Source organism: Spea bombifrons, chromosome 2 (assembly GCF_027358695.1).
Source record: "Spea bombifrons isolate aSpeBom1 chromosome 2, aSpeBom1.2.pri, whole genome shotgun sequence".
Classification (NCBI taxonomy): domain Eukaryota; kingdom Metazoa; phylum Chordata; class Amphibia; order Anura; family Pelobatidae; genus Spea; species Spea bombifrons.
In genome coordinates, this window is record NC_071088.1 from 71,767,892 (window position 1) to 71,786,846 (window position 18,955).

At 38.1% G+C, this 18,955-nt stretch overlaps 2 protein-coding genes across 2 annotated transcripts; both read right to left on the reverse strand.

Annotated features, from left to right (window-relative positions):
• Positions 1-420: 420 nt before the first annotated feature.
• Positions 421-1,499, reverse strand: LOC128474834 (gap junction alpha-2 protein-like). Its single transcript, XM_053457234.1, has one exon. It carries the CDS (start codon positions 1,494-1,496, stop codon positions 504-506), a length of 993 nt encoding a protein of 330 aa, XP_053313209.1. The 5' UTR covers positions 1,497-1,499; the 3' UTR covers positions 421-503.
• Positions 1,500-9,008: 7,509 nt separating this feature from the next.
• LOC128474835 (gap junction beta-3 protein-like) lies at positions 9,009-18,571 on the reverse strand. The gene is made up of 2 exons (XM_053457235.1): positions 18,470-18,571; positions 9,009-10,654 (listed from the first exon to the last, which is right to left on the reverse strand). Exon 2 carries the CDS (start codon positions 10,638-10,640, stop codon positions 9,834-9,836), a length of 807 nt encoding a protein of 268 aa, XP_053313210.1. The 5' UTR covers positions 10,641-10,654; positions 18,470-18,571; the 3' UTR covers positions 9,009-9,833.
• Positions 18,572-18,955: the final 384 nt, after the last annotated feature.

Genomic DNA, 18,955 nt, shown 5'->3' on the forward strand with positions numbered 1-18,955 from the left:
TCAACAAAATATATGCCAAGGTTTAAGTGCTCAGATTTTTTGAAAGATCAGGAATAAGCATACACCCTATACAAAAAAACAGACAGATCTTATATTTATATTCAAATTGTGCACACTTATTTTATTTATTTTTTTACTTTGCTCAAAGTGCAAACTGTGTCTCTCTCAGCAAGGGCACCCATTATATCCTTTATATTAGCGGTTAACAAATTTTAATGTTTCATTTTTCATGAAAAGCATGACAGTTGGTACTGACTGAGCCTTTTGCTATTAAGGTTACCTATTTGCAGATCCTTTAAATGTAGAAATCATTTCAACTAGATGTGTATGATACATTGGTATAATGTGGTACAAATAAAGATCTACTCTTAATTGATATAATTCACTTAACATGACACCCAACAATGTATTGAATACCACTTTTTAACTGCTCACCCTTGTGCAGAAACTCATGTCTATTTTGCGGGATTAACCAGCGTGAGTCTACCATAGCGATACATACATCACACATATTGTTGCTTAGCAGGAGCCTGGGAAGGGCAAACAACTGGAACCAGGTTAGCAACTGGAGGACTGGAAAGCAACATGGATATACCACTTTGGGACCAGCTGTCAGAGGGAGACTTTACTTTACTGTTTACATTTTGGTCCATCTGGTTACTGGCCCAGGTTTGTCCACCAGATATTTTATTGTAAGCTGGCAGCTCAGTTCCTTGAGAACTGGAGGAAGGGTGCAAGTAAGACTGTTGCAAGTTGAGCCTGCTTTGTCCCTCTTGTGAAAGCCGTTCTGGTGTGCCATTCTTTACCCTGTGGTGGAGCTCTTTGAAGAAGAGATGCAAAAGCTCTAGAAGGTTGAGAAGCAGGGAGACTAGAGACACAACCAACATGAAAAGAATAAAGATGGTTTTTTCCATAGGGCGGGAAACAAAGCAATCTACCTTATGAGGACATGGGTCCCTCTCACATACATAAATTGGAAGCATCACAAAGCCATAGAGGTACCACTGACCAAGGAGGAATCCAGTTTCGAAAAAGCTTTTGAAGAGGACACTTGTAGTGTAGGTGCACATCAGAGCTCCTTGAATTTTTACCTTCTTTCCTGCCCCTACCTCTTGAATGTTATTTTCTGCCTTTGGTCCTGTTCCTTCCATGGCCTTTAGCTCATTTAGACTCTGCTTCAGCTTTTCATCTCTTCTGGAAAGGTATATCACATGACCAAGGTAAATCAGAGTTGGGGTACTGACAAACAGAAATTGCAGCACCCAGTAACGGACATGCGAGATGGGAAAAGCCTTGTCATAACAGACATTAGCACAGCCAGGCTGCTCTGTGTTGCAGATAAAGTCTGATTGTTCATCTCCCCAGACAGACTCTCCCGCCAGGCTTAGGATGAGTATTCGAAAGATAAAAAGGACAGTCAGCCAGACCTTCCCAACCAGCGTGGAGTGTTCCTGGACCTCATCAAGTAGTATCTTTAATAGATCCCATCCTGCCATGTTTTACACCAGCTGTCAAATATAAGAGACATATTTTGGAATGGACATGACAGATGCGTTTATTCACTAAAAGGAAAGTTGACAGGGTACTGGTGGCTTCAACTCCTTCACCTAACTCTTCATAATGAAGGGCCAACACTAGAAATATTTTCAGCAAGCAGAATTGAGTGGGCCCTCTATAATGCATACATCAATGAGAAGGAGACTTATGACATCTCCCTCATTTAATTAAGCATTATACAGGGCCAGCCTAGCACTTCCTCCAGCAGAATCCCACTGGGTCAGACCTTCATAACGTAGGGTTACGTAAATAAGCTGAAAACGCACATCTCTACCAAATTCTCTTTTGAGCTCTCGTTTTAGTGAATAGATGATTATTTCAAATAAACAGAATGTAAAGACATGTTAGGAATTAACTATTAGGATCTTACACTAATATTACCATTCTCACCTTCAAATATATACATTGTATATAAATCAAGATGATTATCTCCCTGGCAATTCAAACGGCCTCACTGGAGCAGCAGCAGGGGAGTGAGAGAGTAGGCAACTTACGGTAGGCATAGGCAGACAAAAAGAAAAAAAGAAAAAACATTTAATTTTGTACACCCCCTGCTGTCTGCTCTCTCCCTCCCTCTAGTGCCACCCCCCTTTAAGCTAATAGTTGCTCCTTCACACAGTTAGTGTCAAACATGTAATACTCCAGATGTTGAGGCTGCATTTCCCATGACTCAGTCAGCCTGGTATGTTAGGTATCATTATGACTGCGTACCTAACAACTGGACTGCCAAAGAGCTTTTATATCATTATGGATTGGTACGGCAGTTGCTGTGGAATGCATATCTCATGATTCTCAGCCATCCATCTCAGCAACATTGCTAGTTACAGGAATAGTAGCTGGTAACTCTAGATTGGGTACACTAAGTCTGCAGTACAAACACTAACTTTTGTTGACTATATCTTCAAATAATATTCAGCCAGCCGTAGTGTTAGCTGGACTTCATGGGAATTATAGGTATATAGCCGGGTTGTGGTGGCCTACACTACACTAACTTGTATTGATAATGCATAGTGATATAAGTGAACTGAAGTGTTCAACTTTTCTGCAAACTCCTTTTTTAGTAAATAGATCCTAAAAATTCACGTCATGAAAAAGTATACCATACGACAGGACAATACATACTCTGGGAAATCATTGATGCCTACCAAGGCTTACACTTTAATTGGGTATTCATTAAGGAAGACCTTATTATTAGTTATATATATATATATATATATATATATATATATATATATATATATATATATATATATTTATATATATATATACACATATATATATAAAGATTAGGCACACAAAAACCCCCTGATGTTTTAAGAGTGGACATCTTACCTGGAGTCGGAAGCACACATTCAATACTGATGAAAAACAAGCTCACCTCACTTCAAGTATACTTAACGAGCAAATCTCCTTCATCTGATGAGCACATTATTTATTCCCATTAACCTGTGCACAGCAAATGAAAGCCTGAAAAGGAAATGGTATAAACACTGGTTTTCAGGTATATGTTATACTGGGTGATTATTCCACCTGAACTGTACACTTGATGGTTTTCACTTATATTTTAATGTTATTCTTGGTGGTCACTGACTTAATTTACTCCATTCACTAAATCACTGACTGTGCTTGTGACGTAGCTGTGCATTATGCAGGGCCAACCCGGATTTTTGGTTCCAAGCAAACTGACTGGGGTTGGTCCTCCATAAAACATGGAGGAGTCAGTAGTATAAAATCCAGCATGGCCACATTGTGCCTGGGACACACACAGAAATGTTTTGCGCAGTCAACCAAGAAACCCAATCCTTAGGAGTGCATCAAAGTCACAGGTCAAGTTTAACAGCGTCTACAGCTAGTGTGTGGTGGTGGTGGTGGCGTGTGACAATATCTCTAGCAGTTTATTCACTAAAGTAGGAGTTGGCAGGAGGGTTATGGATTAAGCACACAAAGAAACATAGAATTTGAAAGCAGTTAAGAACCATTTAGTCTTTGGTTGGGTCCTATAGTGAGGAAAGCGTTATGTCTATCCCATGCTTGTTTCAATTCCCTTACTGTAATAGCCTCTACCACCGCTACTGGGAGACTGTTCCATTCATCTACTACCCTCTGAGTAAAGTAGCACTTTAGCCTTACGTTACATCTAAGCCTCGGGCCTTCACATTTTAGACCATGACCTCTTTTTCCAACATTGCTCCTCTTTTCAAAAAAGCTTGCCTCCTGTACTTTAAGTCCCTTTAAATATTTAACCCCTTAAGGACCAGGCTGTTTTTTACATTTTTTGTACCCTTTGTGTACACTGTTGCTCGTCTTTAGCTGTAATTTTCTCCTTTCCCATTTAGTGAACCCACACAAGTTATACTGTTTTTTTTCAATAAGAAGGGCTTTCTTCAGATATTTTTTTTTGTGATCATATCATCTAATTTCCTATAGAAAAATAATAAAAATGAAAAATTGAAAAAAACCCACTTTTTCTCACTTTTATTTGAAAAATCTTTTACTCATCTAAAAAAGGTAATAAAAAAACCTACTAAATAGATACCCAATGTTTTTTTTCCTTTTTTCTGCAAGTTACTAGGCAATAAGTACAAATAGCGTTTTGCTATTTCAAAACCATTTGTTTCAAGTCATTCTGCCCCCGTGTGCTATTTTGGGTATCTTTGAAGCCAGCCAATGCAATTTACCCCATCAAACCATATATTTATGAAAACTAGACACCCCAAGGTATTTCAAATGCTTCTATTTTAACCCTTTCCATGCACTAATTCTACTACTACCCTTTGTCAAACTTTGTGGTAGTAATTTATTTTGTGTTTTTTTATCACACAAATTGTACTTCAGGTATGGATGTACAGCTCTTGGTATATATCACTCCCGAGTACAATGATACCCCCCATGCATCGTTTTGTCGGGTTGTTTGTGAGGTAAAATGCCACGTTTGGGAAGTGCACATTTTATAACTTGGAACTTTGATATCTGGTTCTTCTGCCATCGTTTCCTAAGTGGGCCATCTTTAAAGCCGGCTAATTCAATTTACCCCATCAAACCATATATTTTTGAGAACCCAGGTAACTCCAATGCTGGTATTTTAACCCTTTCCATGCACTAATTTTACCACCAGTGGTGATGGTATTTTTTGTGGGTTTTTTCCCCCACACATTGTGAATTTATCACTCCTGGGATAAGTTACTGTCAAACAACACCCCAATATGTGTTCAGCAACATCTCTTGCGTACCATGATAGCCCACATGCATGGGTTTGTCTGGTAATTTGGGGGCTAAAAAGCCATATTTGGTAAGTGATCTTTGTTTTCCATTTTGGTCAGTCTGTGCCTATGCCCCATCTTTGAACCTGGCCACTCCAATTTACCCCATCAAACCAGTAGACACCCCTTGGGTATTTGAAATGCTATTATTTTAACACTTTACATGTCAGGATTTTTGGGAAGATACGTTGCTAATTTTAGCACTTGCTCATAATAAAATACTTCATTTTTTTTTACATTTTGCTGGAACTAGATGGTTCCCCTGATGGTGACATCACTGCATAATTATTTTTAAATGTTACCACATTTTTTATTATCTTTTTAATTTATTTTATTAATCACATTGTGATTACAAAGCTGGGCTCCATTGAATTGTATGGATTAATGCAGTACCTATATGTTTAACACTTTGAAAAAGCCTTTGTAAAGGTGAAATGCATAGTGTGCTATTTTATATTATTTTATACTTTTTATTCTGTAAAGTATAAATAAATAACCTTTTTACATTGCTCCTGGGATCATTTTCTTTTTTATCTAGAAGGACACTTGCTGCTCCAATATCCTTGGTGGGGATCGTACCACCTACGCCTGTAGGAAAGAGCAACCTTTAAATTGCTCTTAACCACGATTTTAACCAATACCTGAGTACCACACCATTGCGGCTATTTCATTCTTAGGCGAGGATTGTATCGCCCATACGTGCATTTTGGAGCTAGGATCTTATTTTCATATATACCTGGAGTATAAACATACTACACCATTGTGCTACTTTTCTTTTTTCTATTTTTTATTGTTGAAGCGCAATCACTACCCCCTTTGTGAATTTCTAGTAATGTAAAATGAGTGTCACCCACCAAACAGCGTAGGGGGGCGTTGCCGCTCCAGGGAGGGACCAGACATGGCCCCTGATGCCGATCTCGGTGCTGCTGAAAGCCTTGACATCAAGGCATTACAGCAACACCATTTAAGCTAAGAAATCGATTGCAAATCATTTTCTAAGCTTGTTTAATGCCATGACGTGCCAGACACGTCACTGGTCGTTAACTGACCCTTTTTGCGTGACAAGCCTGGCACGTCATTGGTCGTTAAGGGGTTAAATGTTTCTATTGCATCCCCTCTCTCTCTCTTTTTACCTCCTAGCTATGCATATTAAGATCCTTTAACCTTTCCTGATAATTTCCATCCTGCAAACCACTTACCGTTGTTTTTGTAGCTCTCCTCTGAACTCTCTCCAATGTGTCAATATCCTTCTGGAGAATGGGTCTCCAGAACTGTAACTAATATTCTAGGTGAGGCCTGACAATGCATCTACCTATGTAACCCAGCATCCTGCTTGCTTTTTGAGATGCTTCATTGCATTGTCTGCTTACCGTTAAGTCACCAGAAATACCGTATTTGCTCAATTATAAGACAATGTTTTTTCAGAGCGAATGCTCTGAAAAATACCCTTTGTCTTATATTTGATGCCATCTTATAATCAGACCTCAAATAGAGGTCTGACTACAAGACTAAGATCCAGATCCCCCGCAACGCTGCAGGTGACCTGGATCCTCCTCTCTGGCAGCCAGTGGACGTCTGCACAATGTGCGTAGACAACCTTCCGGTGCTCCACCATAGAAGCCCCAGCGGGAGTACCGGCCAGCGGCAGTGGAGGTTGTCTACGCGCATCATGCAGACGTTCACCGGCTGCCATAGTGCAGGAGACCTGGATCCTCCTCTCTGGCTGTCGTTGAACATCTAAGCGATGTGCACAGACAACCTTTGCTGCTACCGGACACTTCCACCGGAGCTTCTATGACAACAGAGGTCGCGGGTAGCAGCGAAGTTTGTCTGCGCATCTGATCCCACACCAGGGAGTCTGGAGCACGGGGGACAAGTCTAGGGATGCATCGGTAAGCCGGGGGGGCATATAGGGGGGAATAAGGTATATTTGGGGGCAGAGTGGTAAATAGGGGGTATAAGGCATACTGGGGGGGCAGAGTGGCATATAGGTGGGTATAAGGCATATCTGGGGGCAGAATAGCAAGCTGTGGGGCAGACTGGCAAATAAAAGGAAATAAAATAAAAAAATGCACTTTTCTCAATCATAGTTTTTATTAAATATGAAAAAATAGTTTACATGTGAATTAATATTTGCTAGTAAAACGTTTTCCTATGGGGAAGTTTTATATCCAGGCTTTTTTTTCTAAATTAATATTCAAATTTTGGGAGGTCGTCTTATAATCAGGATCACCCTCTAATCGAGCAAATACGGTAATTTACATCTCTTGCCAATGCTATTCCCTGCTCTGGGATTTTTGTACCCCAAGTGCATTATTTTACATTTATTAATATTAAACTGCAGCTGCCATAGCAGATGATACACAGGTGTTGCAGACCTGTGTATCATCTGCAAAAAGACATATCAAACCATTAAGACCTTCTGTAATATTATTAATACAAATATCAAAAAGTACATGTCGCAATATTGATCCCTGAGGTACCCCACTAGTGACAAGTCCTTCCTCTGAATATATACTCACTGGCCACTTTATAAAGTACACCTTGCTAGTACCGGGTTGGACCCCCTTTTGCCTTCAGAACTTGATGGCAGGATGGATCCATCTGAATGTCACAGCTGGAATCGAGACTCATCAGACCAGGCAACGTTCTTCCAGTCTTCCATTGTCCAATACTGGTAAGTTTCCTGTTCTTAGCTGACAGGAGTGGCACCCAGTATGGTGGTCTGCTGCTGTAGCCCATCAGCTTCAAGGTTTGACTTGTGTGTTCAGAGATGGTATTCTGCATATCTTGGTTGTAATGAGTGGTTATATGAGTTACTGTTGCCTTTCTGTCATCTTGAACCAGTCTGCCCATTCTCCTCTGACCTCTGCAAGGCATTTTCGTCCACACAACTGCCACTCACTGAATATCTTCTCTTTTTCAGACCATTTTCAAGACCCTAGAGATGGTTGTGCGTGAGAATCCCAGTAGATCAGCAGTTTCTGCAATACTCAGACCAGCACCAACAATCATGCCATGTTCAAAGTCACTTAAATCCCCATTCTGTTTGCTTTTCCATTAATTTGCCAACTACTGATGTAAGGCTTACTCGTCTATTGTTGGCAGAGTCTTCCCTACTACCTTTTTTGTGCAGTGGTACTACGGTTGCCAACTTCTATTCTAGATCTGCTAGTGGTTTTGCCAGGACACCTCAAAGCTCTTTTTAATAATTTTGGATGTATCCCATCAGGTCCCTTTGATTTGTCTGTTTTTACTTTGGAGAGGTCAAGTAGAACATACCTCACTATACAATATGTAGGTCCAGTCCTTGGTGCTCTCCCACCACAACCATACCATCTTTAAAGAAGGAGACACAGCAATCACCATATTCATTTCTAATAATATGTCAGTGAAGCGGAGCTATAATACATATAATTGCCACCACCTTAGGTAGTTTATTCTCGAGTTTTATTTTATCTGCATGCACATAAACTATCTTAAATTAAAGACAACTGCAATTTCATAAAAAAAGACTTTAATAAAATATACATTTTTTTTGTATAAATAATAAATAGAAATGCGCCAGAAAGAGAGAGGTTTCCTGTGATATGTAAAATGATAGTGATTTGAAATATATACATATGTCCTTGTCACTATACCTGGGAACTCTCCGGGTTTGGCCCGGAGATCTCTGGGTGAAGCATTGCTTCTCCGGGTCAACACCGGAATCCTCTGGGTTGCCCCAATCCCCACCCATTTCCCCTTTAAGTGGGGTGTTTCCTGTGATGTTCGGGAATGCCCACTGACATCAGTGGGAATGTCTCCGACATCATTGGGACCTCCTACTGATGTCATCAGGACCACCCACTGACATCAGTGGGACTGCTCACTGACATTAGTGGGCAGTCCTGGCTGCTTCCCGCAAAGGAAGGCTCCAGGTAGCCAGAGCTCAGAAGTTCCCAGGTATGCTTATAACCCTTTTCTGCAATATCTGGCCTAGCAGTGAATATACCCTATGCCACAATCCAAAGGACTCCATCATCCCATCATATAAAGTGCCAAGCATAAAAGATGCTTAATAACAGGTCAACAATGTGTTAATAGCCACTAGTGATCTTGTTTACTTTGAGAGACACCATCAACCCCTCAAGCCAAGAAGCGGGGAATATGGCATGCCTGGCTGCAGTGTATTATTTATTAAGCTGTTTTTGTACATCAAATCCTCTGAGTGCCATACAGGTATGTGTGTTACACAAGCTCCTCAAGAGCTCAGACTAATGCACAAAAATCTTTTCAGGCAGATATAGCGATAGATTCCAACTATTTTACCCATCATGATTACTACAGGAGAAAGGCATATTTATACACTTCCATTCCCTTATTTACAGCATACAGTATATACATATACTAACAATAGCTATCATTTAAAAAAAAACTGCCAGGTTAATTTTGGACAAAGGTTTTAGAATGTCTGAATATTTGGTTTTATTGATTCTGGACTAAAGTTTTGTGTTTCAGGCAAGAAAACTGTGCATCTGTACAACTTTCTAGTCTGATTGAACAGTAATTGCACCTGTAATTCATATGGTGTAGCTTAACAGCATAAACGTTGGCAGTGTAGCAATAGTTTGAAATTGTCCTTCGTTGGCTCTAGGATAATTATACCTATTTACCAATCTATGAAATGCTAAGTCATGGATTTATAAAATTGTTCACCCAAAAGAGTCCATAATGTAGTACAAAAGCTATGGTTTTTATGATGTACAAAATCGTAGTATTTTGTTTCCACAATCAAATAATCCATATCTTGTAAACGTAAGGTAAGAGTATTCTGGACATCCAACCATTGGTTAGGCAGCAAAGTATCTCGGGAGATGCCTTTTTTGGCACAAAACACTCCTCACGGTCACTGGTGTTCAAACTGCCAGTGTAAAGTATGTCCCAGTGAATAAACTGGCAGGCTTTCTTTCACTCCAGATAAGTATGTAATTGTACTCTTTATCGTTTTGTAATGCCCAACACAGATCCTTCTTCCTACATAGATGTCAGGTCGGGTGCAGAGGCTCGTAGAGATTCCACTGTCTTGTTTAAGGGTTTTTTGTCCATGTTGTCTAGTCGGATGTGACACTGACAGGTGGAAGCTTTGCTGTAAGTAACAGAACGATTGCTGGACTTCTTGTACTTATTTACGCAGTTTAACATCCTCTTGAAAATGAGGTAAAATATTTCACAGATACTCAAGACAATGCACATAGCTGAGGCTGCTACCATAAAGTAGGTGAATACCTTCTTCTCAGTGGGCCGGGCTATATAACAATCAACAATGTTAGGACATGGGTCCACATTGGTACACTTGACAAGGCGCGGGAGATCAAAACTGTCCCACATTTTGTGCAGAATGTATAGGAAGGTGATTTCTATTCCCGTCTTGAAAAAGAGACTTAGTAGATAGGTCCACCACAGACCACCATGCTTCTTGCCTGTGTTAGAATATAACTTGGAGCAATTTTCACCATTCTTCAACTTATGCTTTTTCTCTCGGTCCTCTCTGTAAGCTACATGCATGATGACTAAAAGGGATGGACAGGTAACAAAGATAAGCTGTAGGGCCCAGAGTCGGATATGAGAGATGGGGAAGTAGTGGTCATAGCAGACATTGGTGCAGCCAGGTTGCCTTGTGTTGCAGTCAAAATCCTTCTGCTCATCACCCCATACTTTCTCTGCAGCAACCACATACACAAGAACCCGAAACACAAATACCACAGACAGCCATATACGTCCAAAGGCAGTTGAGTACTTATTCACACCACTTAAAAGACCTTGGAATGTCTTCCAATCCATTTTTGGATGAAAACCTGAAAATATATAAGACAGGGGACACATGGTTATTTACCTTTACAACCAGATTTCCTCATAGATTTTATAAGCATAATTTATATATCATAAAGTACAGTACATAGAATAACCATTATTAAGCCTATACTGAGTAGTTTTATCATCTTTATTAATTAATACATTTACCATTTCTGTAAACTACAACGTAATCACATGCTAATTAAGTAGAAATAGCCCAGAACACTGTTTTTGTTCTGCCCCTGCATTTATACATATTTGATTGCAGTTTGAATATGAATATGTCAAAAGTACCTTCGCTATTTCATAGATTCAATGTTCTAGAATTTAAGTTGTTCAGTATACCTAGTGCTTAGAGCATGCATGCTGAACATACTTTCATGTATGACATCCCAGAATGCTATGTTGCAATTGCATACATTGTAGTCTGACATTACTTCCCTACTACTATAGATATCTCTGTAATTCCTTATGCATTAGTTGTTCAGCAACTGCTGAATTCCCAATCTATTTCCATTATTACGGCTATAAATAGGGACAACTCTGAGCAAAACAATTACATCCCAATTAGAGTGTTCAGTGGCATGTAAGAATACATATATCATAGCAATATATGAATGCCACATTGTTTACAATTATTTGCTGGTATGTGTAGCAAAGGGAAAATGTGGTGCTGTGTTTAATAGTTTCTCAAACTCGGGAACGTCCATTATCTTTGGGGAAACATAAGCCTATGCTGGCTTCCTGTAAATTGATCCTCTTTTAGGATGGACATAATGGTGGCTGGGAGGATGGAAATGGGATGACATTGATAAAGTGGGAAAGGTTAGGAATTCAGTCAGTCAGTCAATTGTAGATATGTATGCTCCTTACATTTATTATAACTGAGTGGCTCCATGAATGAAGCCAGTTTTGTTCAGAAATTAGCAAGGACAAGATCTTCAATGACCTCTCATTAGCCACTGAGGCTGCAAAATATATGAGCTTTCATAAAATGTTTTGTTTCCTGAGCTTTCTACACCATTTCACCATCACGTTTGATGCTCCAGTGACCTGGTATTTATTAAGTTGGCAGCTGAATAAAACTCTTTTAATGTAATTATTCTTTACCTTCCTGCACGTGATGAGGCTACATCTTCCTCATAGATTCATCCTAAAAAAATTACACAAAAACACGTGCAAAGGTGAAGCTGATATTGTCACGCGAGTGCCAAAATACCTGTCTTACTAACAGTACTTAAAAGTAATAATGATGCGATGAGAGGAAATGGAGTAGCCTTGTACTTAACTTGTTGGCCTCTAAATATATATTGAGTACAATTACCTTTCTTTCTTAAGGAAAGCAAACATTCTGTTGTATTATCAATTGGATTTTAATTTACTTGCTCGCTCTCTGAAACTCAGAGGTGAAATTAGTGCCCTCTTGCTGCTTCTTAAACTATTTAAAATGTGTGTGCATAAACAGCACATATACTTTAAAGTAGGCACATTGAATGTTAAATTTTTATTAAATAAAGATGAATTATATTAATGTTACTGGTTGCTAATATACCATCACATGACGGTTTGTGACCCTGTTGTGTCTTCGTTGTGTTGATGGCATTTATTTTATTCTCATCTTTATTTAATTTTCTTTTATAAATTTATTAAACTTGTGGCTGTGACTGCAAATTACATACAAATGAATGTACCTTTATTGCTTCAATTCTGCTGGCATATATATATATATATATATATATATATATATATATATATATATATATACATATACATACCTATATACATAAGAAGAAACACCTTTTCTCATTTCAAATGCATTGTATGTATTTAATATATGTCTTGGTATTTTTAATAAGACCCTATAATAATTGTTTAGGCTTATATACGCTATATTGATTCTTTAAAAGTTGTTTGATCCTGCTAAATGCAATTTGCCCTGAACCACTTTAACTGTACACATTGTAATTTAGTGTTAAATAGTTGTGGATAAATGCCACATTGCTTTAGCATTACTCACTTCTACGATTTAAGGTGGAGAGACATTATATTTGGCAATAACTTGGTTAACTACATAGTTCTCATGGTCAAGAATCTGCACAAGAAAAGCCATCAGAAATGTGGGTGTGCAGTTTTAGAAAACTTGTAAAACCAGTTTGTTTACAGAGGTAAAAGTAAATAAAAGGGCAAAAACGTCAGCTTTACACAAAAAGTGGATTTTTTTTTCATGAATAGCATTATTAGTTTTTCTCAAGCTTATTGAATAAGGCTCACCTCTCATCTAAACTGATAGGTGAATTCCAGGGTGTTGCCCTTTTGTCTAATGGAAGGTTTAGTGAGCAATAAACTACATACAAGTAGCTTTACAGTCACCACCCATCTAATGTGCACTGTAGGTACAGTTCTTTCCATGCTGTTGCTTTTGAATATGAAATGCTAAATAACTCACAAGTTACTTAATGAGTTAGATTTTCTCATGTCTTATGTTGCTCTGCCTACTCTTATTAAATGCATCTGCAGGAAGTTATACATGTTGGAGATGGCCACTGGGACAGTCCACTGTCCCAGTGTTCTACTGCTGTAAAAGTTACAATGATGTGTATACAGCAGAAACATGTTTATAAATTATGTTGTGCAAATAAAAGATACTATTAGTCTTCTAAAGGCCTTACTCTGTTACATAATTTACTACCGTATTTAGACACCTCAAAGTCACATAAAAAGTCTAGACAAAGCCCTGCCCCCTAGCCACATATCCTAAAACAACAGTGCCCGTTTTGGGCATTTGAAATGTTGGGATATATGAATTTGGAGCCTTGAAATTTGGATTACTATTTTAAAGGCATTATTATTGAAATATGAAAATGTTTATCTCACTAAAACTCACAGTTTAAAAAGTCAATCCCAGTGGTATATTTCAACTTCTGCCAACATGTCCATAAAATAGACTGGTTTGTCAGCCTGCGGTGACAATGCTGAGGGTTAACAGCGGTAGCTAAGATTGCACTTAAGTATTTACCACTTATAAAACGAAAGATATAAATAGCATCTAAATAAAATGATCCATCTGTATCCCACAATGTACTGACTATTTATGTAACTATGAATGCCATGATGTTTACCAAGTCTTTGGCTCCTTTGCATTGTTATCTACGGATTGCCTGGAGTTTTACTTTAGAATTCTGTAATAGCTGTATAGTTACTTGTTGCCTACCCCTCCTATAATGCATCATACAATCACGGGCATAACTAGAAACCACTGGAAACTGCCCTCCAACTTCACCAAGCAACATATCCCACAGTACCACCTTTGACCTCAAACAGCTTGTGAGTTACCATCTTTGCCCCTGAAGCAGCTTAGCAGTGCCATCATAACCCCCAAACAGCCTTGCCCCCTCCTACATACACTCTGGCACACATATGTAAACATAATTACGCAACTTTACAAATGATAACATACGCTTACTCCTACTTACACACACGTACACAATAATTCTAATGCACACTCCCTCTCACACCATTTATGGTTACACATATACATCCATTATCACACGCACTTATACATACGCATGAATGCTTACACGCATTAATACATATGCATGCATGCTAACATGCACTTATATATAGACATATATGCTCAGTGCTCTCATTCATGCTCACATACATAAAAAATTATCCCCCTCCCCTTTTGTACATGTGTACTGTCACTTTGTTACACATCTACAGGGGCAGATGCATACCAAATATACAAATCAATGGAAAGTATGTTGTACTGGATTCTATAGCAAAGCAAATCTTTTGTCTAAAAAAACCTTTGTCGTTGAAACCCCTTTTCTATTTTCTTTAAATATTCCTCTGTAGTAATCCCAGATGTCTTATAATATTATACAATGTAATATAATGTTTTCTGTAGAAAAACTGTTGATTCATCGCTGGTGCCCAACCCTTTACTGTATATAGCTTTTGTAAGATGAAGCAACTGTGCTTAACGAAATAATACAATACAAAAAACAGGAAAGGAATAAAAAAAAACCCTTGCAACAAATAAATACTGCTAGTAGAACCGTGAGAAACTCTGATTGTAAAGATGTAACTTGACCCTTCATGCTTAGTACTGAAATAAACTAGCTTCACCAGCCCTTTTTATAGTATAGTATGGATATTATTGAATGATAACGTATTGTTTTTCTAAGTAATACAATTCCTTACCTTTTGGCCACTAATAATGTATTATTGTAAATGTTTATATTATTAATATAATATATAAATATATATAATTATATGTGTATGAAAGAGTTCAATGCGCAAACTCTATTTCAATTAATCTTTAAGTAGAAGTATCGGACTTTAATCTGGACCCAAGAATATCAAAATTTCTGCCAGTGGTGGGTGAACTAATGTTGTAAGAGATGTAATACATCTTAGGCATGGCTAGCTTTCTCTGCTGTCTCAGTTGGAGAGTGATCTAAAATATTCCATATTTCACTTATCCATTCGTACCTATATGTTAATGAATATTTTTACACATTATAATATGGTTATAGATGTAGTATTGATCTCTACCCACTTTGGTAACTGTTGCCAGCCCGAATTTACCAAAGGAAAGATTAATGACCGGACAGCAGGGCCGGCCCAAGACATAATGCTGCCTGGGGTGAAGTTTGAAATGCTGCCCCCCCCCGTCGTTGCTCATTGTCTACCCCCCTCCCCCTCCTCCCTTGTACTTCACTTACCTTTCAGCAGTCCTGCGGTGAGTCTCCCTGCTCTGCCACGGTGCGCGCTGCTTTACTGCTGAGCGCCGGAAATGACGTCATATTCTGGCGCTCAGCATTACAAGCCGGCACCGAGACCAAGCTAGAGGGCTCGCAGAGGAGAGAGAGGGGCGCCGAAGGGGTACTGAAAAGTTGATAAGCGAAAACCACTTGGCGCGCCTCTCTCTCCTCCGCTTTAAAAAAAAAAAGGGCCGCCCCTTCAAATGTGCAGCCTGGGGCAATTGCCCCACTCTGCTCCATGGTAGGGCCCGAACAGAGGTAAATACAGATATAGAGTATGACTTTGAAAAATAAATCCCATCTATTATAAGGTAAAAATTAAATAGGGCAGCATTAAACTCAAATGTTACCTTGGCTGGACAGAACATGTAATTACATTGGACTTCAAACTAAAAAGGGTTATTTACTCTTACATAATATGTTTGCTTTACTATCATCAATTACTTTTGTTTATAATTGAAACAAAAAAAATGCAACAGCAATATTCATTAAATTTAACTGCAGACCATTTTCATGTTCACCAGCAACTGCATTTTGTATAAAGGTGCTCGTAAAATGTTGTATAAACTAGGAGTTCATTTAAGTCACCCCTTTCAGCGTTCTCATTCTTTTTTAAAAGGGTTATCATAAAATAATTAGCTGATTTCAACACTCAAATAACTCAAGTGTTGTCTGTTGTCAACATAGCAACACTCATTTAGTTTAGTTTGCAGAATTTATTGAGATACATATGTTAAACGGGCTAGTGGTTTAATTTAAGGACAATTTTACCCAAGTTTGAAATTGGGCATGTTCAGGGAAGCATTTTACTTATACTCTCATTACTTCCTGCTAAAAAGGAAGTAATGACCATAAAATATTAATTTGCAAAGGAAAACACAGGTCTTTCATTTTTCAATGTCTTGCCTTTGGTAGTAACTCTGATTTCACCACAAAGTAATCTTGGAACTAGGACACAATTTAGTTGAACTTGCAAAATGATCTGTTGAGTTTAGCTGGCCCATAGTAACTTGCTATATGTTTCATATTTACCTTTGCAGGGTCCAAACTAAAGAAAGGGTGTGCTGAGTTAAATATTGAGGCCAGTTGTTTTTTGGATAGTCAAATTTAACCCCTTAAGGACAATGGGCGGTCCCTAAACCCATTGAAAACAATGCATTTTGAGCCTGTACATGTATGGGCTTTGTCATTAAGGGGTTAAAACGTGGGAATGAACACAGCACACCCTGAAGCAAACTGAACAGATTCTTGTGGCATATTTAATAAAATCCTACTATTGGGTAAGAGACTGCCTATTTTGTTTAGAATATTTTTTTTTATTCTATACATTGTGCATGCCTACACATTAAAGAAGTAATACTTGCTATTACTTTACCCACCACTCGCATCATTCACAAGTTTGTGACACTGATTGGTTGTCTCCTGGATCAAGTCCTATATTTCTGACACAACCCTTAGTGTCTCCTCTGGCACTAGTTCACCTCCCCTATCTATATTATAAACCTTAATCTTCTGTGCCTTGTTTATACCATAACCTCTCACTGTTGTACATATGATAGTATCTGTAAATTGCAATTATTGGCTACAATAAATCATTCAGCACAGACCTATTTATATAGGGAGAGCATACTTTCAAGGATGGTGCTCGTTATATAAGCAGATTAAGCTGTTACTTTTATCCCCATTGATGCCTCTTAGATGATGTATGGGAGAGGGCTACACAAGTGTGCCACTGATTATTTATAATATATATAACTATAATGTATTTTTTTAAAAACATGATCATCAATATTATGTTTCATAGTTTTACACATTCGTATGTAAGGTAAGAGTATCATCTGCTTATAATTCATCATTCTGATAAAATTCCTTTATAACTGAACATGCTTCTAAAAAGAGATCAGTGATATTTACAAAAAAATGGAAGGAAACATGGTGAGACGAGTTTGGCAGGAAAAACTGACGTTGTGCGGCACATAATATAAATAAAAATAGCAACACTACATGTGTTATTATGTTGGTTATTATAATTGTTATTAATAACAACCTTAATAGAATAAACTGTACATAGAACACTTGGTGTATGGAATGGGGTACATTACAGAGTGGCTCTTCATCTGTCATATATAAATATAATCAGTGATACTAAAAAATAGACCAATGCTCATTTACGCTCAAACATGTTTGTTATTATGCTCACTATGTGGGATGCTTGCCCTTTGTTTTGAAGCTGTCGTTCTGTTTCAATAGAACGTGGCGCCTTGTCTGATGTTCAGTGTCGCTCCTGAAGTTTGGACATGTATGTTACTACACTCACTATGTATGATGCCTGGGCTTTGTTTCATATATCATATGGAACTGCCATATTGCTTCAGTTCTTTCCCTCCCCGCCCCCCCTTTTTTCCTTTTGTACCCCTTCCATTTCCTTTGAAAAATACAAAATAAAGAAATTCTGATTTACCCTAAATAGACCTATACCCATCAATTCCAGTTTTCTCCATTTCTCCCGATTCAGCTAAAGGCAAACAAGTACCTCTTTGTTGTTGAACTATAATAGTTATCTTCGTTAGACATGCGGAGGATCACAAGAGTCACACAGTCACACTTTTTCTAACACCATTCTGAGTGCTAAGATTTTTAATAAAAACCCAATCTAGAAAAAGGGCAACTGTTGACACTCCAACCCCAACTAAACAGTCCATTGTCCTCAATCAAATGCAGGTAAAAGGCTAGTAGGGGTTCGGTAACGTATTGTATGCTGAGGTTATGACAATGGACCACTTTGAATCAGCACATTAAAACACAGACACTCACATTTGATTTTAAAGTCTTCACAAAACATTTAAGATGAAACTGTATTATGTCAAAAAACAAAACAAGGTAACCAATTTAACAGCCAACCAACATAAATTAGTAAAAATGTACCAGAATGCTGTCACTTTTGTTAGAAACAAGGTTAAAGACACAAAGAAAAATAATATTCTATAACATCTAGTGTAAGCGGGCAGTGTTCTACAAACTTAGTACAAGAAATCATGGGAGTCCTACCTGTGTCTAACCCAGTGGCAAGAAAAACAACTGAGTTCCAGGTAGAGTTGAACGTAGAACAGGAGGCTCAAACTGCACTAACTCCTTCTAATTTTTCCAAGGTGTGTCAAAGAAAAAATCTGAGAAAGGTTTCTGCCTTGCGGAGGAAGAGAGCAAAAGACTTGGGGGAGGGGAGAGAAGAGAAAGTTATTAACTTTTTTTCCAGCTGAAGATGATTGAGGTTCAAAACAAACCATTAATTTTTCTTTTTTTTTCAATCTCTTTTCCAACACCAAATCTGCAACATATGGATTTTTGTTCTCTATATAAATAATAAATGAATGTATAAAACTATGGTAAAATTAGAGTGTCCACGTATTGCTCAGGTTTGTGTCTGTGTGCCTAGTTGTATTAAACTACATGTATCCTAAAACTTCAAGTGCAACAAGCATAAATGACCTATAAGCCAATAAAGGTTAATTACAAGCAAGTGTAGAGATTGTCATA